General features: G+C 38.2%; 4 protein-coding genes across 7 annotated transcripts in view; 2 read left to right on the top strand and 2 right to left on the bottom strand.

The window, feature by feature from the left end:
* sirt5 (sirtuin 5) overlaps window positions 1–6,138 on the bottom strand; it is a 9,158-nt gene extending 3,020 nt beyond the window's left edge. Inside the window, exons 1-8 of the mRNA XM_083561819.1 lie at window positions 6,057–6,138; window positions 4,345–4,466; window positions 4,073–4,206; window positions 3,375–3,446; window positions 1,575–1,728; window positions 1,385–1,472; window positions 1,248–1,301; window positions 1–37 (exon numbers count right to left, since the gene is read on the bottom strand). The exon at window positions 1–37 is cut by the window's left edge and continues 87 nt beyond it. Of these exons, the coding sequence (XP_083417945.1) occupies window positions 1–37; window positions 1,248–1,301; window positions 1,385–1,472; window positions 1,575–1,728; window positions 3,375–3,446; window positions 4,073–4,206; window positions 4,345–4,441 (636 nt within the window). The 5' untranslated portion in view covers window positions 4,442–4,466; window positions 6,057–6,138. The remainder of the gene's footprint in view (window positions 38–1,247; window positions 1,302–1,384; window positions 1,473–1,574; window positions 1,729–3,374; window positions 3,447–4,072; window positions 4,207–4,344; window positions 4,467–6,056) is intronic.
* Window positions 6,139–9,747: 3,609 nt separating this feature from the next.
* Window positions 9,748–11,990, top strand: LOC310738385 (E3 ubiquitin/ISG15 ligase TRIM25-like). The gene is made up of 5 exons (XM_083563371.1): window positions 9,748–10,433; window positions 10,533–10,741; window positions 10,989–11,084; window positions 11,204–11,437; window positions 11,514–11,990. The coding sequence occupies exons 1-2, from the start codon at window positions 9,836–9,838 to the stop codon at window positions 10,580–10,582; spliced, it is 648 nt and encodes a 215-aa protein (XP_083419497.1). The 5' UTR covers window positions 9,748–9,835; the 3' UTR covers window positions 10,583–10,741; window positions 10,989–11,084; window positions 11,204–11,437; window positions 11,514–11,990.
* Window positions 11,991–13,444: 1,454 nt separating this feature from the next.
* LOC310738389 (transmembrane protein 205) lies at window positions 13,445–20,429 on the bottom strand. Of its 3 annotated transcripts, XR_014537074.1 has the most exons (5): window positions 20,316–20,429; window positions 18,494–18,642; window positions 18,189–18,352; window positions 15,009–15,504; window positions 13,445–14,825 (listed from the first exon to the last, which is right to left on the bottom strand). XR_014537074.1 is itself a non-coding variant. In XM_083563376.1 (4 exons), exons 2-4 carry the CDS (start codon window positions 18,591–18,593, stop codon window positions 15,202–15,204), a joined length of 567 nt encoding a protein of 188 aa, XP_083419502.1. In that variant the 5' UTR covers window positions 18,594–18,642; window positions 20,316–20,429; the 3' UTR covers window positions 13,445–15,201. The 3 variants fall into 3 exon arrangements, 2 of the variants coding, with proteins under 2 accessions (XP_083419502.1, XP_083419503.1); XM_083563376.1 differs by having other exon boundaries at window positions 13,445–15,504; XM_083563377.1 differs by lacking the exon at window positions 20,316–20,429 and adding an exon at window positions 19,461–19,497 and having other exon boundaries at window positions 13,445–15,504.
* Window positions 20,430–21,413: 984 nt separating this feature from the next.
* Window positions 21,414–24,351, top strand: part of LOC310738371 (ciliary microtubule-associated protein 2-like) — a 365,395-nt gene continuing 362,457 nt past the window's right edge. For both annotated transcript variants that reach the window (XM_083563352.1, XM_083563351.1), the window contains exons 1-6: window positions 21,414–21,548; window positions 21,638–21,722; window positions 22,019–22,138; window positions 22,276–22,419; window positions 23,906–24,031; window positions 24,134–24,307. In XM_083563352.1, the coding sequence (XP_083419478.1) occupies window positions 21,499–21,548; window positions 21,638–21,722; window positions 22,019–22,138; window positions 22,276–22,419; window positions 23,906–24,031; window positions 24,134–24,307 (699 nt within the window). In that variant the 5' untranslated portion in view covers window positions 21,414–21,498. The remainder of the gene's footprint in view (window positions 21,549–21,637; window positions 21,723–22,018; window positions 22,139–22,275; window positions 22,420–23,905; window positions 24,032–24,133; window positions 24,308–24,351) is intronic.

Here is a 24,351-nt window from a genome sequence, read left to right as displayed (position 1 = left end):
AGGCCTCAGAAGACCTTTACAATGTTGTGTCTCACATCTACAGACAAACACACACTTCTATATTACTTACTATCATCAGATATAAAACATATTACACAGAGCTGAGAAAAATCTCATGACTCTTTAGAAAGCCACCTGATTTGATATGATCCTGACACAAATTAGCGTGAATCATTGACTGGGTGCTGAGTAGAACAATGTTTTAGTCACTGCAGGAATCAGTGGATTTAGTTATGTGGCTTGACAGTTGTCATTTGGTTCCATCCATGTCGGCATATCTGCTTTTAAAACAGCAAGTCGGAGTGGTGGTGTGTGAAAGCGCTTAACTGATTCACATAACAGCTAACGGTGTGTGAGATACGCTACACCCCTGCTGAATTTAAACGAATGTGACAGATGCTTAGCAAATGCACTAAATGCTGCACGTAAAAGCGCGAAAAACAGGTTTTTTTCTGCTATGAAGAATTTCTCACTGCTGCCTTCACCCGTTATAAACAACATTTTTAGACACATTTAATTTAGTGCATTATATCACGTTTCGAATATATGAAATGTAACACTATTCGGCAACGTGAGAAGCCTTAACAATGTATTAGGACATAATCATATTCTTGATTGCTTTAAGGTAACATGACCTTTTAGAATTGAAGAGAGCCAAGTTGGTAAAACACTTCAGGTCAGGATCCTGAGAGGAGCAACAGAAATCAAATCACAATGATGCCACATTCATCAATAACTGTGAGTCCATGAGAGCGAATTTGTTCATGATCTAATGGTCTAAAATGTCTCATACTCTCTCTCTCCCCTAGTAATCAGAGCAACACTAACTATTCATGAATGCCTGTGTAGCATATGAATGCAAAAGTGGAGAACAAGCTTTTCTTAGCTTATGTTGCCCTGATATCATGATTTTATGTCACAACACTGAGAAACGGCAATGTTCATTTCAAGGACATTTTCAGTACCGAAAATGCAGTGCGTCACAATTACTAGTATCTGCTACCATCTAGTGGTGCAAGACATTAATGCATGCGCTTGAATCTTCTGAATCAGGGGGCTTTCATATTATCGGCATAGGGTCAGTGTGGCTGGAGGTTTTCATTAGCACTTAATATATACGGCAATTTATTAACTGATCAAAGACCGAGATGAGCTGATTTACCAAGACAAATCAGGCTACTGATTGGTTGGAATGAAAACCTGCAGCCGCACCGAAAGCTTTCGTCTGCACAGACTCATACACATACCTGGGAAGATCTTCTTTTGGTATTCTTGCATCTTTGGCTTTGGGATCAGGTGCTCTAAAAATGCAAATAAAAAACAAAAACAAAGTGTAAATATGCAGTATATGTATTTGTGCACTTTTGTGTGTGTCGATATTTACCCTTTTCCCTCCAAAGCAGGACATATAGGGCTCGTGTGGTTGGCCTTGACTTCACCACAGCTCATGCAGCGAGTTTTAAACAGACTTCCTGCATGAATAAAAGCAAGTTGTAATATAAAGCAAGTGATAATAATTCGCAATCCAGTGAAACTTGATGTACCGTGTGTGTGGGTCAGACGACTCTACTCACCATGGATCTCCAGAACATTTTTGGAACCTGCTCGATGGTGCAGTTCATCAATATTTTGAGTAATAACGATTACAGAGTGCCCCTGCTGGCTGAGGCGGGCCTCACACTCGGCTATAGCCAGGTGCGCTGGATTTGGCTCCTTACTGCGCATCACCTGCACCAAAATTTTTTTTAATGTAATTGGGAATACTGTTTATGAAAATGATCATGTTGGTTAAGTTTGTAATAGATGGTATAGTCCATGGTTATTAAAATGATCCTGATAATTAAGGGAGGTAATAGCTTAGAGGTTTGAGATCAAAATTGATCAGAAGGTCACAAGTTGAAATCCCAACACTACCAAGATTCCACTGCTGGGTCCTTGAGTAAGGCCCTTATTCTCAGTTGTAAGTCACTCTGGATAAGGGCGTCTGCCAAATGTAAATGTAAATTATACTACTCACTGTTTATTAGAATAGGCATAAAGTGTATATAGTATCAGGGGATGATCATAAAAAAAATGTAAAACAACACCTCCATGTTGTTTAAAAAATAAGTGTAAAAATAATAACTTTAAAAATTAATTGGCACACTGCATTTCCATGTACTGAAAATAAGACAGCCATGCATTAACATACATTCAATTTTTAATTCTCTTTCAGTCCTTTTTTTTTACCAGTTCAGTGTCACTACTGTAATAAAAAAAAGTCCACTAACCAAAAATACACTATTGTCAAAGGTATATGGACATCTGACCCTCATACCCCATATGTGGTTCTTCCTCAAACTGTTGCCACCATGTGGGAAGCACACAACTGTCTATTAGATACTGCAGATTAATCGGTAAACTATAGATGATTGCTGGACATCAGATATCAGCAAAAATCCATATCAATAGTTTTTCCGGGTTGCTTTATACAGTACGAGAGTTGCCTTTAAAGGCGAATCCCTGACACCAAGTGTTGTTTATTTGAAGTGTCTTTTTTTAATACATTTTGTATGTAACTGTTTATATTTATTTATACAAACGGTTACTTTTTGTTTCACATTTTTATGATTCAGTACTGTTTTTTTTTTTTTTATGAAATTCAGTACTATTTTACATGGATTTTTTTTTTTTTAAACAAGTATTAATTTTAATTCATCCATCAGTTAATTCATTGGTTTTTTGACAAATACTATCCAATCTATCTATTGGTATCAGTAAAATCCACTATCGTTCAACCTTTAATATACTGAATGTGTTTGTATGCTGTAGCATTATAATTCCCCTTTACTGGCACTAAGCCTGAATCTGCTCCAGCGTTACATTGCTAAAAGTGAGCCTTATGAAGATATGGTTGGTCAAGGTCAGAGTAAAATAGCTTGCGTGTCCTCCAGAGAACACCTTTAGGATGAATTGGAACACTGACTGAACCCCAGACCTCCTCACCCAACAACAGTGCCAAATCTCACTCATGTTTTTGCAGCTGAATGAACATAAAGTCTGACAGCCATGCTTGAGTATCTTTTCGAAGTCTACCCTGAAGGGTGGAGCTTATTTTAACAGTAAATTGAGAGGAAAATATGGAATGGGATTTTAATGAAGCACATATAGATTTGATGGTCAGGTGTCCACATACTTTGACCACATTGTGTATATTGGAAAAGCATTTCTTTGGTCAGAAACAGAGACAATTAAAATAACTTCTGTTTAGCAATGGTTCTATGGTGGTCCCTATCCACAGCTGCATAGTGCCAACATAAGTGAAAAAATGCAATCAAAAACATCATGAAATGTTCTTATGATCAAAAGATAATTATGCCCTGTTACTAGGATACCTCACGCCTATAGTGATAAAACTCCCAAACCAGAGATGGATCACGGGAAAATGCATCTGGAGTGGCCAAATCCTGCAATAAAAAAAAACATTGATTTTTGCAAGTTCATATTCAATGCAATGCAACACAGCATGTATAAAAGGTCGGTGAAGTTCTTTAACATGTTGATAAATCACATCACATTATGACCACCGCGTGATTTTTTATGTTTTCTAAATGCTTCTCTCATACACAGCAGTTTCTAGAGTTTACTCAAAATGGTGCAAACAAAAACAAAAAAACAAAAACAAAAAAATTTCAAGTGAGCTACAAGTCTGAAGATGTGCTGAAAAATGTATTGAAAGTTCATCAGAGAATGTTGAGACTGGTTTGAGCTGACAGACAGACTACAGAAATTCACAGAACCACTATGTACAACTGAATGAAATCAGAATGCACAACGTGTCAAACCTTGAAGTGGACGAGCTACAACATCAGAAGTCAAAGTGGGCTTCGACTTCTGTCAGCCAAGAAATAAAAGCTGAAGCTGTAGCGAGCACAGACTCAAAATCGTACAGCTGAAAACTAGCAAAACTTTGATTGGTCTGATGAATCTTGATTTCTGCTTATGTATGTTCTTTGATGTGTTGGAGTACATACAATCATGATATAATGTTCCTAATAAACTGTCTCGAAAATGAAAGATTTGTGCGTGTTACCTGAGCTTGCCATGTTCTCCAATAGCCACCAGCTCCTCTGAAGGTTGGCACTCCACTCTCTGCACTGACTCCAGCTCCAGTGATTATCGCGATGTGCTTAGCCTTAGCAAAATCTTTACGAAAAGCTGCCAAATCTGCGCACACACACACACACACACACACACACACACACACACAGAGTTTTATAGTCAATTATGTTTAAAATCTGTGTGTGTGTGTGTGTGTGTGTGTGTGTGTGTGTGTGTGTGTGTGTGTGTGTGTGTGCGCTCTACTGGAGCTTGGCCTGGACATCTTAGGCATCCACCAGGTGAATCTGACACAACCTCGATAACAGGTTACAGCCTTACACACCAATCTCTGCACTATCATCAGGGCTACAAAATCACACACGATTCTGAAACAAACACAAACATTGAAAAATGTTCATGAAGCTCAGGTAAATGTGATGGTCAGGTGTCCGCATACTTTTTGTATGCAGACACGTTTTCAACCCTGTCATCGCAGAAAAACTGTGACATTTGTGTTTACTTATCCAGTACCTTTTGGAGACACCTTTTTTCATCAGTGGGTTTTCTTGATTTTTTTTTTTTAACATTGTACATTATTACTGAAGACATCCAAACTATGAATGTATATGGAATAAATATCAAAAAAGTGTCAAACAACCCAGAGTATGTTTAATATTTTCAATTCTTCAAAGTAGTCTCCTTCTGCTCTTTACGCTTTTAGCATTTTCTTACTCAGCCTGTTGATTTCCAACAACTTTAGGAGTTCCTCAAGGTGTTGAGTGCTTGTTGGCTGCTTTATCTTCACTCTCTGTTCCCAAACTATATCAAGTGAATTTAGATTAGGAGATTGTGGAGGCTGGGTCAACTGGTTTTTGGTTGTTGTTCTTCCTAAGTAATGGTTTCTTTGCCACAATTCGACCATGAAGGCCTCATGCAGTCTCTTCTGAACAGTGGATGCTGAAATATATCTGCTGCACTTATGTAAATCAGTGGTTTTTAAGGCTTGCAATTCTACGAAACTTATCTTCTGCAGCAGAGGTAACTTTTCGACTTTCTCTCCTGGAATGGTCCTCATAAAGCCTGTTTTAACATAGAGCTGTATGTATTTCTCAGAAGTCACTTGAGGATACATTTAAAGCTCTGGAGATTTTTAGGATGAACCGACCTTCCGTTTTTAAAAAATAATGATGGACTGTCTTTTCACATAAAATAACTGACTGTTTCTTGCCATAATATGGATTTGTTCAGTAGTTGTAGTAGCATTAATAGGGCTATTGTCTCTGTAGTCACCCTTTACTCTGTACAAGACGACTGATGGTCTAAAGCACATTAAGAATGCAAGAACTGTCACAAAGGAACACTTGGCATGGCCCACCTGTGCACTACCTCCTGAATCTGACTGAGAGAATGCCATGAGTTTGCCAAACTGATATCAAAGCTGAATGGAGCTACTTTGGACAATCTAAAATATAAAACATATTCTGGGTTGTTTAACACTGTTTTGTTAACTACATCAGTCCATGCATGTTCTTCATAGTTTGGATGTCTTCAATGTTGAAAAGAATAAAAAAGTCAAGAAAAACACAGAAGGAGAAGTGTGTCCAGACTTTTGACAGGTACTGTACATCTACACTATACCCAGTATTTCCGTGTCAGTGTTTCCTACTGTCCTTGTTACCATTTTGGGATATTTGGGGTTCACATTTTATCTTTCGTTTCAGCAAGAGTGAAAATAAAACCTATGCGTGTTAATACTGAAATAAACAGCACCCTAGGAAAAACAGCACCAGCGGGATTTACGCCATGAAAACCCAAATCGCAGATTCGACACAAACAACCAAATACAAGTTACGTGACAAGACAGCAGCATTAAACATCTAACGCTAATACAGTCGATTTTTTTGTCAATATTATCAAATAAAATCAAGGCTGCAGTTTATTAAGCGCAGTATACATTACTAATCAATCGAGCTCACCTGGAAACGGCTTCTCTGTAAACAGTGTTCAGCCGGACAGCAGTCTAAGAGACCGGGGAACGCCTGCGGAGGACGACACGTGACGTCATTAAGTAAATAAATAAATAAGGACAGAAATAGGCCAAATAAAGTAAAAGTAGAAATACATTAAATGAAGTCATTTTAATGTTGCCCTTTTGTATTGGCCAAAATGTATGCATGCATTCATTTATTCATTCGCTCACTGATTCCTGTCTTCTTCTTCTTCTTCTTCTTCTTCTTCTTCTTCTTTCGGCTGCTCCCATTAGGGGTCGCCACAGCGGATCATCCGTCTCCATACCACCCTGTCCTCTACATCTGCCTCTTTCACACCAACTACCTGCATGTCTTCCCTCACCACATCCATGAACCTCCTCCTTGGCCTTCCTCTTTTCCTCCTACCTGGTGGCTCCATCTTCAGCATTTTTCTACCAATATAACTCATGTCCCTTCTCTGCACATGTCCAAACCATCTCAATCTCGCCTCCCTCACCTTGTCACCAAAACATCCTACATGTGCTGTCCCTCTAATGAACTCATTTCTAATCTTGTCCATCCTCGTCACTCCCAACGAAAACCTTAACATCTTCAGCTCTGCTACCTCCAGCTCCACCTCCTGTCTTTTACTCAATGCCACTGTCTCTAATCCATACAACATCGCAGGTCTCACCACAGTCCTATAAACTTTCCCTTTCATTCTTGCAGATACCCTACTATCACAAATCACTCCTGTCACTCTTCTCCACCCACTCCACCCTGCCTGCACACTTTTCTTTACTTCTCTAACACACTCTCCATTACTTTGCACTGTTGACCCCAGGTACCTGAACTCCTCCACCTTCTCCACCTCTTCTCCCTGCAACCGCATCACTCCACTGCCCTCCCTCTCATTCACACACATGTACTCTGTCTTACTCCTACTGACTTTCATTCCCCTTCTCTCAAGCGCATATCTCCACCTCTCCAGGCTCTTCTCAACCTGCTCTCTACTCTCACCACAAATCACAATATCATCTGCAAACATCATAGTCCAGGGAGACTCCTGTCTGACTTCGTCCGTCAACCTGTCCATCACCACTGCAAACAGGAAAGGGCTCAGGGCCGATCCTTGATGCAGTCCAACCTTCACCCTGAACCAGTCTGTCGTACCTACTGCACACTTCACTGCCGTCACACTGTCCTCATACATGTCCTGCACCACCCTCACATACTTCTCTGACACACCTGACTTCCTCATACAATACCACAACTCCTCTCTCTGCACCCTGTCGTACGCTTTCTCTAAATCCACAAATACACAATGCAGCTCCTTCTGTCCTTCTCTATACTTCTCCATCAACATCCTCAAAGCAAATAAGGCATCTGTGGTGCTCTTCCTCGGCATGAAACCATACTGTTGCTCACAGATGGTCACCTCTTCTCTCAGCCTGGCTTCCACTACTCTTTCCCATAACTTCATGGTGTGACTGATCAACTTAATTCCCCTGTAGTTACTGCAGGTCTGCACATCTCCCTTATGCTTAAAGATCGGTACCAGCACACTCCTTCTCCATTCCTCAGTCATCCTCTCCCCTTCCAGAATCCTGTTAAACAATCTGGTTAAAAACTCCACTGCCATATCTCCTAAACATCTCCACGCTTCTACCGGTATGTCATCTGGTCCAACCGACTTTCCATTCTTCATCCTCTTAATCGCTGCTCTCACTTCCTCCTTACTAATCCTATCTACATCCTGCTTCACCAACTCCACATCATCCAACCTTCTCTCTCTCTGATTTTCCTCATTCATCAGCTGCTCAAAATACTCCCTCCATCTTCTCAACACACTCTCCTCACTAGTCAACACATTTCCCTCTCCATCCTTTATTGCTCTAACTTGCAGTACATCCTTCCCAGCTCGGTCCCTCTGCCTGGCCAATCGGTATAAATCCTTTTCTCCTTCCTTAGTGTCCAACCTCTTATACAGCTCCTCATATGCCTTTTCCTTGGCTTTTGCCACATCCCTTTTTACCTGCTGCCGCATCTCCTTGTACTCCTGCCTTCTTTTCTCATCACTCCGTCGATCCCACTTCTGTTTTGCCAACCTCTTTCCCCTAATGCTCTCCTGCACTTCCTCATTCCACCACCACGTCTCCTTGTCTTGCTTTCTATTTCCAGATGTCACACCAAGTACTTTTCTAGCTGCCTCCCTCATCACTCCTGCAGTAGTTGCCCAATCATCCAGCACCTCTTCACCACCACCAAGCCCCTGTCTGACCTCTTCCCTGAACCTCACACTACACTCTTCCTCCTTCAGTTTCCACCATCTTATTCTTCTTTCAATCCTTACTTTCCTCCTCTTCTTCTTCGCCTCCAAAACCATCCTACAGACCACCATCCGATGCTGTCTAGCTACACTGTCCCCCGCCAACACCTTACAGTCTCCAATCTCCTTCAGGTTGCATCTCCTACACAGAACATAATCCACCTGTGTGCACCTTCCTCCACTCTTATACGTCACCCTATGATCCTCCTTCTTAAAATACGTGTTCACCACTGCCATTTCCATCCTTTTAGCAAAATCTACCACCATCTGCCCTTCCACATTCCTCTTCTTAAAACCATACCTACCCATCACCTCCTCATCACCTCTGTTCCCTTCACCTACATGCCCATTAAAGTCTGCCCCAATCACCAATCTTTCTTTCCTAGGTATACCATCTACCACTTCATCTAATTCACTCCAGAATCTTTCCTTCTCCTCCATCTCACAGCCAACTTGTGGAGCATAGGCACTGATGACATTTATCATCATCCCTTCAACCTCCACCTTCACGAACATCACCCTATCAGAAACTCTCTTCACCTCCACTAAACTCTTACTGTACTCTTCCTTCAGAATCACCCCTACACCATTTCTCTTTCCATCCACACCATGATAAAACAGTTTAAACCCACCTCCAATGTTCCTGGCCTTACTCCCTTTCCACTTGGTCTCCTGAACACACAACACATCTACCTTTCTCCTCTCCATCATATCAGCTATCTCTCTCCCTTTACCAGTCATAGTACCAACATTTAAAGTACCAACCCGAACCTCTACTCTCCTACACTGCTCCTTTTCCTGCCGTCTCTGTAGACGTCTTCCTCCTCTTCTTCTCCTCCTTCGGCCAACAGTAGCCCAATTTCCACCGGTACCCTTTCGGCTAACGATACCTGTGGCGGTCGTTGTTAACCCGGGCCTCGACCGATCCGGTATGAAATTCTCATTTGTGATCCGCATATTTGATTTGGCACATGTTTTACGCTGGATGCCCTTCCTAACGCAACCCTCCCCATTTACCCGGGCTTGGGACCGGCACTAAGAGTGCACTGGCTTGTGCCCCCCTAATGGCTGGGTTCGCTCACTGATTCATGTATTTATTAATTTATACATTTATTTGTTTGTTTGATTAATTAATTGTTTATGCATCTACTTACCAATTCATTTGTTTGTACATTTTTGTTCATTCATTTATTCATTTGTTTGCGCATTTATTCATTCGGTTATGTATTTATTTATGTGGGGTTTTTTCTTTGTACATTTTGTACAAAAAAGAATGTGTACATTCATTTATTTATTCAATTATTTATTTATTTATTTACATCATAAAGTAGACTGGCAATAAACAAATGTTTTTACTGAACCAGGAAGTAGGCTGGGCTTTCACTATGTGTTCCTTTAAAATGAAACTGATTTCTGAAGGAGTCTGCTGTCTTCTGAGGGAACCTGGTTGCTGTTAATGTGGTGTGTAAACATGGCAGAAGCTAATATTTTACTAAGTGAAAATGAGTTCTGTTGTTCAATCTGTTTGGATTTGTTGAGGGATCCAGTGACTTTAGCTTGTGGACACAGTTTCTGCATGTCCTGCATTACCAGTAGCTGGGATCAGCAGCTAGTGATCTGCAGTTGTCCACAATGCAGAGAGACCTTTGAAACAAGGCCTGCTCTCCGCAGGAACAACATGCTGGCTGGCGTAGTGGAGAAACTACGAAAAACTGGATCACAGCTCTTTGACCAATGTTATGCCAAACCTGGAGATGTGGAGTGTGATATCTGTACTGGAATTAAATGCAAGGCAGTCAAGTCCTGCCTGGTGTGTCTGGCATCGTACTGTGAAAATCATTTTCGACCTCACAAAGAATCTTCTGCGTTGATGAAGCACACTGTGATCGAAGCCTCTTCAAAACTGCAGGAGAAAATGTGCCCACAGCATGGGAAACTTCTGGAAGTATTCTGTCGTACAGATAAGAAATGCATTTGCTATCTGTGTACCTTGGATAAGCACTCTAAGCATCGTACAGTCTCACTTGTAGCTGAGAGAGCAGAAAAAGAGGCAAGTGAACATGAAGCAATGGTATTAATAGCATGACGTGTATCAAATATTGAAAAATGTGTACTGAGGTGCTGCATTTATTTAGTCATTCTAGATGATGAAGTAATTGAAAAGTGGGAGGGGAAAGGCGGGAAAACACAGGGATCAGAGTGAAAACAAAGATGGCAAAAAGACAAACAGTGGCAAAGTAACAAATAGGCAGCAAATTAACGTAGACAAAGTAACAACAGAAGTCTAGAAGAACTTGAACATAGAGATAAAGACAGGCGCGACATCTAGTGGTGGCAGAGGAAATGACAATCACACGACATGGTAAAAGGACATTTGAGGATTCTTTCAATTATTTTGAATGAAATTTTTTTACTAATTCCCAGCTACCAATAATTTCTAATCTAAGTAATTGACATATACAATATGTTTATGGTTTGATAGTAAAGGGTTAATATCAGTAACTTAAAACACTCATTGAATCCAAAGAAGTGAAACCTTGCTGCACTGTTGCTCTGTATTCAGTATTTGTATTTACATGTTACATGTTGTATTATCATATTTCCGACAGAAACTGGTAGTTAAGACCCAGAACAGCTACACACAAAGAATTCTGGAGAGAGAAGGGGACTGTGCTGAGCTGGTGAACACTTTGGAGTCACTCAAGGTTTGGGAATGAAAATTTCTTTTTACCTAATAGAATCAATTATAGGATTATTATTATATTTTTTTTATATTGCTGAATGTTTTAATAAAAGAAAACAACAATTTTGCCAATCCCAATAGCATTCTGCACAAACAGCAGTAGATGAGACTGAGAGGATGTTTCGAGAGCTTATTCAGTCTATTGAGAAAAAATGTTCTGAGGTGACAAATCAGATCAGAGCTCAGGAAAATGTTCAACAGAATCACACCAAAGAACACCTGAAACATGTGGAGCAGGAGCTAGCTGAGCTCAAGAGTAAAAAGGAAGAACTTGAGCAACTCTCACAGACAAAGGATAACATCCTGTACTTCCAGGTAAAATATATGGTTCTTGTAGCAGTTATTTGTGTGTTTGGTAGTTTTGTTATTATTGCCTTTTTGTTCCTTGTAGATTTTCCAGTCATTTCATGATCTCACTCTACCTGCAGCCATTTCCAGGGTAAACATTAATAATTCACACTCATATGAGGGTGTAAAGATATTTGTCCATAAAATTAAAGAGCAGATAGAAACTACCAACTTTCATCTCGATTCATCATCTCAAGTGGACAGTCACCAAATGACTTCTCAGAATGCACAGCATCCCCAACAAAACATCAAGAACATTCCTAACTCTGATCTTAAGCTTTGTAATGCTACCTTAACCCCATCCAGGCCAAAAATAAGATTAGTTTCTGCCACTTCTGATGAATCCCGAACCACATCTGAATTAATATGCCAGTTGCGTGAAATAAAATTGAAGCCAAAGCCACTTTTCTTTGCCACCCCTGCCAAGACTCCTGATGTATCCCAAACTACATCCAAATTTGCATCAACATCTAACACTCAAACCCAATCGACATTTAAAGCTAATACACAGCCTAAATCCACTTTAACTTAAGAACCCACACCTGACACTCCATTTAAAAAATCTGGAAAAATCAGAATACCCAAAATAACATTTTGGCATCCAGCGTAAAACATGTGCCAAATCAAACGTGCGGAGGATCCGCTGTGGCGACCCCTAACGGGAAAAGCCGAAAGTATGTATGTAATTTGCATCTTGTGCAACGCAGTCGCCATCTGTAATTGAGATGCCCCGCAAAGCTGACACTGATTCACAATCTATAATTAAGCTAAAAAAAACAACTGCTACACAAACCTAATGTGTCTTTGACTTCTGGACCAAACATAAAAGGAAAAGGAGAATACAGTTGATTTTAAAAATGAAGTAAATACAGAAATAAACCAAATAAAGTAAATGCAGAAAAAAAACTAATTTTTTTTTAAAAAGACTTTCAAATCCATGTTTTACAGCTAAACACAGTCCAGCTAATGCAAACTGGCACAACTTCTAGTGTTATTTAAACTTTTGTCTTTGAAACTTTCTGTAAAAGAGCTTCTGCTTTGTTCTTTCCAGCTGAACCCAACACTTACTGGTTATTATTGGTTGGTAGGCATGATGCAGTGAGGTGATGGGTGTCTAAACTCTGCCATTATTGTGGGGGGAAAAACAGTGATGAAACTGTATAGTATATAACTAGATGGAAATGACAATTTGTGCATTTTATTATTAGTAATAATGGTATATAGTAATAGTAATACTTTTTTTTTGGTAGGGTGAGGCTATTTGTTTGTTTATGGAAGTTGATCACAAGATTGTTATTTAGGCCATGACAAATAAAAACATAGTATTAAGGCTGAGTGTAATTTCTATTTTTAATGGCTGTACTAAAAAAATTATTTGAAATTGTTTAATTATATCAGGAATCGGTAATCTAGTACTTGATGCACTGAGTTTCGGATTAAAAAGTGAGTTGCGAGATCAAATCCCAGCGCTGTGGCCCCATGAGCTGCTCAGTTTTATAAATAGAATTAATACTTTGTCGCTTTTGATAAGGACATCTACAACTTCTAAAAAAGTTAAACGTTACTACAAAATATCAGCCTGTCTGTCCCTATCCAATCTCGCTATTTCTAAGTGATCATTTCTTTCTGGATATCACTGTGCTGTGGTGTGAGAGAGTCAGATGTAGAGAACAGAGTAGTATGGAGAAGGATGATGATTCGCTATAGCGACCCCTAATGGAAGCAGCCAAAAGAAGAAGACGATCACTGCGCTAAATGGAATGATGGATACTTCATCACGTTCAAAGGGGTCTATGGATGGATGAAGTAACACACTTCAGTTCACATCCTGCTTCCCATGCTTGCTCATTGACTGGTGACTTTTCATCAGAAATGATCCAATGGCGCCCCCTTGTGGTTCATGATTTAGCAGTTCAAAAGCCAAGCTGCTTTTAATTCTTGGTGTTTCAAATAAATGGAGACTTTTAATCAGAGTTTAATTATTTAGTACCAGCCTTTTATTAGAAAAAATGTAACAAACCTCTTTATATTATTTTTAATTACCTCTTTATGAAAGTATAATTCATAAATATCTTAGTCTTTTTTTTCTAACATCCAGTACTTTTAAACAGCACGAAAAACACAAGAGGACAGATAAGAATGAAATTAGGGCTATAAAACTGTAAAAAAAAATCCAAAGGTACAGCATGAAATAAATCATGTTATTTAAAAAAACACTGTAAATTTTATTCTGCGTTATTTGCATTAAGAGAATTCTGCGAGGAGAAATCTAAAGCATCACCAGCATAATAATTATTGTACTATTTCCTTTTTGCACATAATGTCTAGTCAAATACTCATTAAAGTCTACTTGCGGCACAAGCTATGTTGTTTTTGCGTGCTGAAATATACAAGGTACATGAGACAGAGACAGCAAACAAGATTTTCAGCCTAGGCTACATTTCATATGGAGCGTATCATGGAACTGGATAAATACGCTAAACAAAATTCAATCCAGGCTTCTGCATTAGACATTTGTGAATGTACAACAGGTTATACATCTATTATACAGGACGCGAGTATATAAACACACGCACACGACCAAGTTTTTTCCCCAAGACATCAGTTTGCATTGCTTGTTTTCATTTCAGAGTCCTGGATCACACAAAAACATAGCTAGTGCCACGTGTGGGAAACCGTTTTAAATTTCATGACTAGACTGGGAAAGTTCATTTCAGGAGAAATTGTTTTTAAGAGAGAAAAGAACCAGCTCCAGAGGAAAATTACTGATATGATGAAACATAACAGAGAAACGATTAGCATAAAACTAGCAACCACGTGCTGCCACCAATGAAACAAAAGTAATAGAGATTATTCAAGATGACTTCTAGTTCAGCACAATAGAGATTGTACAGCCCTGGACTTCTTTTTTTTTTTTTAAATCATTATCATTATTTACTACATTTATGATTAAAAAAAAAAAAAAAAAAAAAGACAAAACCGCACAACCCCCCCCTCCCCCCCCGCAATTTTAGCAACCAAAAAACGCCTCAAATATATAGTCAAATAAGCAAATTTAAAATATATACAAATACAAGATTATTAAGCATATTTCTTTTTTTTATCTTTAAATATATTTGACATTTTATTGGCTGATTGTTTTAATTCCTTATCGGAAGAAATTCCTACAATAAACAAAATTATCTGGCAAAAAAACAGTTCGCAAAACAAAAAACCTTTACTAATAAGTTTAATAATCTTATATTTGATTTCTTGTCATCTGATAGATCATCTTGAATACATCTCAGGATAACTAGAAATTCTAGTGTAGTTGCCCAGTCCCATGTAATAGTTGCTTTTTTCCATTAACAGACACCTCCCTACACTATCCAGTAAAGAAAATCAGAGATGTAGCTCCATGATGGCAGTACAGTCTTTTTTTTTTATATATATATATATCTCAACCTATATGTTATATAATATCCAGCATTTAATCATGAGTTAAGTCATTTTGGCATATTGGCCACACCTACTTCCATATAAAAATATGTGCAGTGACTAATAATTCCAAAAAATGATAAATCCCAAAAATAAAAAAAGCGAAAAAAAGGATGAAAAAAGTTGAAAAACTGTTGTTAGACACCATATAAACACATTAAGAGTATGAATGTGGTACACATTGCAATGAGGCGTATGTAATCCTTCCACCACCACCCCTCCCCCAACAGGAAAAAACCCAACGTGACTGAAAATCAAAGTGAGGAAAGGTTCTCTGCCAGGTAATAAAGACTGTAGCCATTACACACAATACAGCAGAGGTTACAGAGGGAAGAGAGGAGGTGGTAACGCCACAGCCGGTTGCTCAGCTGCTTGTACTTGGGGTCTTTGCTGCACAGTGTGGAGTAGGCTTCGCGGTTGGATGAGATCCCGATGTCCTGGCCCAGCCCGCAAGCCTGCTCGATCATGTGCATGTCCGCCATGATTTCGGAGGTCAACTGGCCGAACCACTGGGAATTCACGGCGGCCACAGTCACACATACAAAAAAAACAAAGATCTGTCCAGGCATGGAGGCATGACACAGAGAGAGGAATGGAAAGAAGAATACACATTAAACCAGAATATATATTAAACCCAATTAGAAATACCAGCACAATGTTTTAGCTACAGACTGGTGAGAAATAAAAACATTGTGAGGCACCGTCAGGGTTCGGCATAAAAAAGAAATGAAAGAAATTTTTTTAGAAACAATACTGTCCATCATTCTGGTAGTTTCACTGATAAGTTGAATCATTAGTGATGTTGTGGGTGGTGATGGATCTGAATCATTAGTGCTGTTTTGTTTAGCATGGTGATAGACCTGGACTTTAACAAGACACTCTACACTGGTTATTCCTTTGTTACCCTTCTTTACATTATCAGACCATTGACACCTCACTGATATAATACTTTAGGTACATTAAAGCACCGATTACAACCCTGTGTTCTGCACAGTTCTGTCTTTTGTGCTCGAACACATTCATTTCAGCTCAGAAAAGACAATAAGCTGATTATTTGGGAAGAGGGGAAAAATTTGAGATGGCCCTGATCCGACAGTCAGACAGCAATGAAATGCAGATCAGACTCTACCAGAAGTGCAAATAGTAGCAATTGTGCAAATTGACAAGTGCAGATAAATAGGTAAGTATATGTACAGCATGTAATATGGGGAAAAGAGGAAGGCCAAGGAGGAGGTTCATGGATGTGGTGAGGGAAGACATGCAGGTAGTTGGTGTAAAAGAGGCAGATATAGAGGACAGGGTGGTATGAAGACGGATGATCCGCTGTGGCGACCCCTAATGGGAGCAGCCGAAAGAAGAAGAAGAAGAAGATGTACAGCATGTAATATATATGTAAGAATATGTACAGTGAAAAATATAAAGGCTCTAGCAGTAAAATGCTGTAGACACGGCAAATGTTGATGCAGAAAATCAAACGGGATTTACTGCATGTTTACTACATTCAAATGCTTGTTTCTTTAATGTTTGTATATTTAATTTATTCATATATCATTCCATTATTATAAAAAATTTCATTAATGATATATTTTAGATCAGGGGTGTCAAACTCAAATTCACAGTGGGCCAAAATTAAAAAGTGGGACGAAGTCGCAGGCCAAACTTAATATTTATTGAAAAATCGACTGCAATTGTGCGTGTTTTCCATCTCTCCAGATATGTAACGATGAACCTTTTCATATGGAAACAAACTTTAGTTTTGCATAAACATTGAATCTGGAACAACCAAAGTTTAATATTATAAACACATGAGAAATTAAATTTTAAATAAAACATCAGTGGTATTCGTTCCTTATTATGTCTCTCTCTCTCTCTCTCTCTCTCTCTCTCTCTCTCTCTCTCTCTCTCTCGCTCTCTCTCATTTCATGTTGTTTTTTAATGCAATTCTTTTTTCACAGGGCAACAACAAAACAACCAATAATAATAATTTCCTTCAATAAAAAAAAACAAAACAATCTTTTAACTATCAACACTCCATGCCTTGGAGTAGAAAAAGTGCATAAAGACAACATTCATTCAAGTTCAGTTTCTACACTCTGATTTACTCTGATTGGTTGAAGCAGATACCTGACGTCTCTTCTTAGATGCAAGTGCATCAATGTCTGGGTTTAGGCTCTGAGCTGAGGAAATCCTCAGGATTAAGTGAAGGTGTTCATCAGTGAGACTCCTAAGTGGGGTTTTGTACATCTTCATCAAAGACAACAGTTACTCACAAAAATATAAGATGCACAAAGAGCGTTTGAGCAGCTTGGGCACGGAGTTGGAGCAGTGTGTCGGGGAGGAAACATGTACCGTTAAACTGTGCAGCACACACGGAGTCGTACTTTGACTTGAGCGTGTCTCTACACTGGAGTTCAATCAGCTCTTTTCAAAATTCAGCGCTGAGTACCCAGAGTTTTTCAGCGGTCTCGACTGACACGCCAACGCACTAACAAAGCATTCTGGGATTTGTTGTATTAGCAGTATATGCGCTATATACTGGCGGGCCAGCTCTAATACACATTTGATATGATCTTGCGGACCAATTATAATTACACCACGGGCCAGATTTGGCCCAGGGGCCTGAGTTTGACACCTCATCTAGCATCTAGATTCTGAGTCTAGAATCTAGATGCTTAAATCTTCACAACTGAACAAAATGTCTGTGTATTTTTTTTTAAACAAACATTTTTAAAACAATTACACAATTGTAACAAATTAACAATTTTTTTTAAAGCATGGTTGTCAACTTACCATCTGCATTTATCATTAAAACCAATACAAATGTTGATTTACACAAATTGCTTCATCTTGCAAATTCAAATGCTGTTTTTTTTTTTTTTTTTTTTATCAGCATGAGTGAATTTGTTCAAAGGAGAAATCCCACATGCACTCCACAACATGCAGCTACTATACGCTTTATAATGTCTAAAGATAATTCAACTCAATACATAAATACCCTGAATTATGGCTTTAAATAGTTACAAAAAGCAAAAAAGCAACTAATTAACATTTTTTTCCTAAAAAAAAAAAAAAAAAAAAAAAAAAAAAAAACAATCGGGAAAAAGGTTTTAAAATAACCGATTAATCTTTTTTTTTAATAATCGTTAGTTACAGCTCTATAATAATGTTTCTTATAATAAAGTTTATTTCTATAATAATGTTTAAATACAACCTTCAAGATCACATGACCTGTGTTACGCACCTGAAAGGCCTCTTTATCATCCAGCAGGTCACTGGGATGGTACATGGCAAAAATAGAGAGGTTGAAGAAAGCACACGCTGAGCCGATGTGCAGATAGAACGGGAAGAGTCGACTCTGAATAAATCCGTAGGTGTGTCTGTTTAGATGGCTGTCCATGACAAATCCTGAAAAATCATTAAAAATTGATTAACAAGTTACACAATTACTGACCAACCTGACATGACCACACTGATGACACGTCACACAACAACTTACAGACAGTATAATATGTGTATTATATCTCTTCTGAGACAGCAGACTATCACCTGATATGAAGGTGACCCATATCTGCATGCCCCAAAAGGTGGAGAGGAAGATGAGGTGAAAGAGTTTTACACTGACAGAAGGCTCACAGTCTGTGGACATGATCGATGGTACGCACTGTACCCTCTGATCCGGTTCTCCTTCCAGGTGACTGCATCAACAATAAGAACAACAAAAAAAAATTGCTAAGTATGAAACATTTCTTTCTTTGGAATGAAGACTGTAGGACATGATTTCTACAGCGAACCTGCTCTTATACAGCGAATAAGCGTTAAAAACAAACAGCTTGAAGGGCGTCTCGATTGTGTATGTTGACATATTTGCTTTTCAAACAAGGCCTGTTAAGATTATTGACAGATTTACACATCAGGTATAGAGTTCATGATACACCACACCCCTACAATTTTTTTTTTCTTTTAAACGTGAACAGTATGAGCATTAAATGAGACCAAAAAAACCAAAACTTGAGTCTATGGACAAGAGTTGGCCTGTGTTTGCCTAGTTTGGGCATTTTTTTCAATCAAGCTGATGTCATGTCATATAATAGAAATTTTGGAAAAAGAAATGGCGTTTGTATAAAACCTTCGAAAAATGATGTCTCTTGTTAGAGATCACTGAATTATTAGACACTCAAGTCTATTGTACAATAAATGTTTCCCTGACCTACGACTGTAAAAATAAAACTGCACTAGATAAGCAGATTACAGAGTCCTGCTTTCTAATTATGTATTTGTTTTTTATATTATGAACTCATAAGTGACACCAACGTTGATTTTGATATGTTAGGTGCAATGCAACATTTATTTTCAGCCCCCAACCCTGAAAGGTCCATCATCCATTCTTTTAACCGTTTCCCAGTCCATGCTGAAGAAAAGCGTTCCCAAAAACACGATGCTACCACCACTATGCTTTACTGTAGAGATTGTGTTGTTTATGCAAGGACACTGTAAATATGGTGCCACAGCAAACCTTGTCTTCCAGGACTCTTTTAGCAGGAACTGCAGCTGCAACTGACACAATTATAATTAATAATAAATACAAAAAACACCATCTTCAAGTTACACACAACCAATATTATTCAACAACTCATAATTAACTGAGCATGAACTTATCACTGATTCAAATAAGTGCTTCTTTAAAACATACTTTCTCCTTTTAAACACTGAGAACTACTACATTACTCAGTATGTGTCTTAGCATGAGAATCGAGTTTAATATCTGGCCCTTCATAGGAAGAACACTGGGAAACTCTGGATTACACAATCTGTATTAGTACTAGGGTGATCTTCACTCATTTCCTGCAGAAGAATTCACATATAACCTCGATGTGTCTACTAAAGCAGATCAAACCTATGTGAAGTCTAATCTAATCACAATTTAAAATGCCCATGATGCATAAACATTATACAGGACTAACCTGCATGCTTATGAGGAGTTATAAAGCTAGATGAACCTTCTCACCTGCTGCTATCTGGCTAACTTCCTAACACCTACAGTAGTGACAACTGTCCAAAATGTAAGTCTAAACATCATAAAGTTTCTCGAATTAAGTCTGATCAGGTTTAATAAAGATCCTGTAAGTAATTATGAGAACAGAATGGAAACAAGTTCGGCAAAAGTTGAAGCACGCATGCGCGAGCACACAACTCGTTCTGCTAGTTAGACTGCAGTCCTAGCAAACATTAGCTTCAGAAACTTTTCCTGCAACTTAACGTTCAAAATATACAAATGTATATAACGCTTTAATCTCGAATTCACATTAATACCACAATACTTGCGCCTATTACTCCTACATATAATATGTTTTGCAAGAATTCGACCAACCTGAATCTCCCTTTAACCGGTCTGTGCCACTTTCCAAACCAGTAACTGAATCCTCAAATCAAAGCGCCGCCGCCCCCGCGCTGACGTGAGGGCGTGGCAATGAGTGACGACGTGCTGCAAAGGGATCAATAGCATCGCGCGAATTATGCATCTATTTGCATATTAATGCATCATGCATTTACGACTGAAAAAAGTCGTGCGTTTTTTAAAAGACCATATTTAGTAAACACATTAATAATAAAGCATACAATGTACAGACAAGCACATAATGCGTTTAATAACGCACAAAAGCACTGTCCTCCTATAGAAGTTTGTTAAGAAAAAAGCTTAACGTGGCTTAATGCCATAAAGACAGAGTTGTTAAGACTAAACACAACCAAACATAGCACATAGTATGCTTTATTATTAATGTTAATTGAGTTTGGTCCTTTTAAAACTCTGTCTTTATCACATTAAGCTACTTTAAGCGTTTTACAATGTCCCAAAAAAGGCATAAATGGTCTGGGAAAGAAATGGAAATATCATCAGTAGTAATGATAAAAAGTAGTTTTGCTGCGTTATTAGTGAAAAATATTTGGGGGAAAATAAATATAGATATAAAATTACTACAACAAGGTTATTTAACGAGTACACTTCATTTAATTAATTTATTATAATTTTATAGTGAAAGATTCACTGCCAGTCTGAACACTTTGTCAATATAGGAAAATTGACTCCATTTCCAAGTGTTTTATTATTATATTATTATTATCATTATTATTATTATTATTATTATTATTATTATTATTATTATTATTATTATTATTATTTGTTCAATCTTTGCATGTTTATTTTTCTGACTGTCAAATGCTGATATTTTCTCTTCTTGCAGATGCTAAATTGCATTTCTATCTATCTATCTATCTATCTATCTATCTATCTATCTATCTATCTATCTATCTATCTATCTATCTATCTATCTATCCATCCATCCATCCATCCATCCATCCATCCATCCATCCTTTTTTTTAGGCTAGAAATCGGGAAGAATGGCGTGACGTCACAACCCGCTTTGTCGCTAGGAAGTAACGTATTAATTCCGTGTCACGTTACGTCGCCATGGTGACAGTCTTCTCAAACACACGCAGAGCCCCCCTTGTTGGCACTAGAAATGGTTTAAGTTATGTAATCACACTGAAAAAAAATGGAAAAGTTAAGGTTACAGGGGGCCCCTTTCGGAAGTAAATCACCCAGGTAAAACGACTGACTTTTTAAAACGTTTAATAGCAAACTATAATCCTTATATTTTTTTATGTCCTTATTAGACTTTCTGATTTTAATAGACTATGCACTGAGGTCTATCCTGCGAACAAGAGGTTGGGAACATACACTCAGCTATCTTACTCCAAGAGAATGATAAATGGAAGGGTGAAGACCAAACACATTTTCTTATTCTATCTTTATTTAAATGCTAAATGTCCTCTTTGTAACCTCATTTATCACACAGGTGCCTCATTTAGCCACATGATGCTCCTTCAGGTTGCTGGGTTTATGCAACTGCATGCTCCACCATAATAATGGCTGCTGTAAAGCTTGGCATTAAAAGATTTTCAATATGTACAATATTTCTATTGCGAAATACCCAGTATGTGTTTTTAAGTTAAGCATACATACATGTTCCATGTCAAATCAGTGTCTCCTATTGAATTTCATGCCATGAAAAGAAAACCGAGATTGGTCCATGCACTTACAATCTTACCAGTTTCACTGAGGAACTGCAAAAGAAACCTGGCAGCTTGAGAGGAATCTGTGACACCAGAGAAAAGCGTTTTAAAGACAGCCAGGTACAAAACTCAGCCACTAGATGGGAACAAATGATTGGCATGTGTTCTTACAAATTTTCAGACAAATTGTATGGGCATAAAAATAAACATGCATACAAAGGTACAAATATTTATTATTTTCTATGGCTTCCATTCAGTTATTCCCCAGGAGTATTACCCCAGGACCAGGCACTTATGGTGATGGGGGAATCCCTTCAGCAGCACTGGAGGAAAAGGCGAGAATGTCTGTGGGGAGATGTCCCACCATTGGCCGTGCCAAACGATTTGGTTGTGACACTGGGGTAAATATTACAATATTTTGTATTATTGATACATAGTTGACGTACATGAACAAATCACACACACACTAAAAAAAAGACATGTGATAAGGAACATGAATAAAACAAGGTCAACAATACCAGAAGCAGACATTCACAATAACCAAGTGGTTGAACTGGGATTGTCTGTCTTGTATATGCACCAAATAAATCTTTTACTATTATGCCCAAATTCTCATCAGACCACTGGGGGCTAAGATTGCTGTGTTTTTTGCAAATGGCCCTTTTAGAGAAGCAGCTTCATCCACAGAGCTTAAAGTTCAGCTTTTTTCTCAGTTGCTTTGGAGCATTTTCTCAAATCATCCTTAATATTTGCAAATCAGTAAGTGCTTTTCTCAAAACAATTACTACAAACAGCACAAAACATTGGATTTCTTTTACTTTTCTTAAAATCCTTTGTTCAGCTCTGAAAAGTAAGTTTTTGTGTCAATGAACAAATCATTGTCCTTTTGTCATTTTAACAAAAAATATATAAAAAATGCTTAGTCATTTTGTCAATATGTGTGCATGATTTCAGTATTTCCTGATGTAAACAGTTGTATGCAGTTTGGATTACAATTATTAAAATTGCACAAGGCTGAATTAAGTCTGCATGGCATCGTTAAATTTCAGCAGCACAAATTTAAACATGACTGTATGTGGGATATTGATTGCAAGAGACTGGACAGAATTCACACGTTTTTTGTACTGTGCTAATGTTTGTTTGTTTCCCAGTTGTTCATCCATTTTCAGAAATTTATAGTAATTCTGCGTTTTGCTCTGTCTATACTGTATATGCTTTCCAATTGAAGGTTCACGAGATTCACCTTGAACTATATTAGAGAACTAGCTGTTCATTGAATGAACTTGATAACATACACTCGCCTTCATTATTGATATTCAAGATTCATCTGCACAATTCATAAATTCTAGACACATTTACAAAAAAACAAAAAAACAAACAGATTATGACAACTGGTTTCACCATTTTGCATTCAATGATCTATGCATTGAACTGATGCTAAGATGTTTTTGGGGCTAAGACTATTCAGGTGAGAACCAGTATAATAGATTTTAATAAACAACTGTTAATGTAGAAAACAGCAGAAAATTCTACACAATCAATGTGATGACATGATGTGGAGGTTGAACAAGTAGTTTTACGAATTTCATTTATGATCCGAGAAACGCTCAAAAGCAACTGAGAAAAACAGTCATATACAGTACTAATGTAGTCAATCAAATCCTCATCCACTTACTGCTAGTGATCCTCTGTTGCCACACCATCTATCATTTCCATGAACAGAAAATCCACCTTCTCTGCTTTCACTGCTGTCCTTCATGGAAAAGCTGTTTGGTGATATTGTGGCATCTGTAGACTATCGAAATTGTATGCATGAAAAAAATAAAATCTTTTAGAAATGAGCCATATGACAGCCTGCTGTTTGTGTGTGTTTTTCCATATATGCAGGACAGTGGTTTGGGTCCAGGTACATACAACTTGAAAAGCTTCACTGAGCTGATGCTGAGTCGCAAAGTGGGTAAAGATACTACGTACTACCTGTCCACTAGAACACGAGAACTCTTCAGTCCTCCTGTAAGCACTGCTTTTGTCAAAACGAAAAAAAAAAACATCACTACAAAAGTGCTTAGATATCTTAATAAACAATTTAAAGCACAGTGTATACACTCTTTCTAGAAAGGTGTGTGTCCAGACCCTTGCAAGTACCCCATAGAGTTGCCCAAGTTTGGTGAAGACCTGCAGAAGCCTGAAAAAAGGAAACATGGGGTGTTTGGAATTATGGAGCAATACCCGGCCATCCCTACTGAGAGAATCTACCTATCCACCTTGTCACAGTGCTCACGACCTGTGGTACATGAAAGACACATTTATTAACTTCGATGCAACTTTTATCC

This window comes from Silurus aristotelis (assembly GCF_946808225.1).
Source record: "Silurus aristotelis genome assembly, chromosome: 15".
In the NCBI taxonomy this organism is placed as follows: Eukaryota; Metazoa; Chordata; class Actinopteri; order Siluriformes; family Siluridae; genus Silurus; species Silurus aristotelis.
The sequence above is the reverse complement of the archived record's forward strand: the minus strand, read 5'-3'. Positions and strand labels throughout refer to the sequence as shown.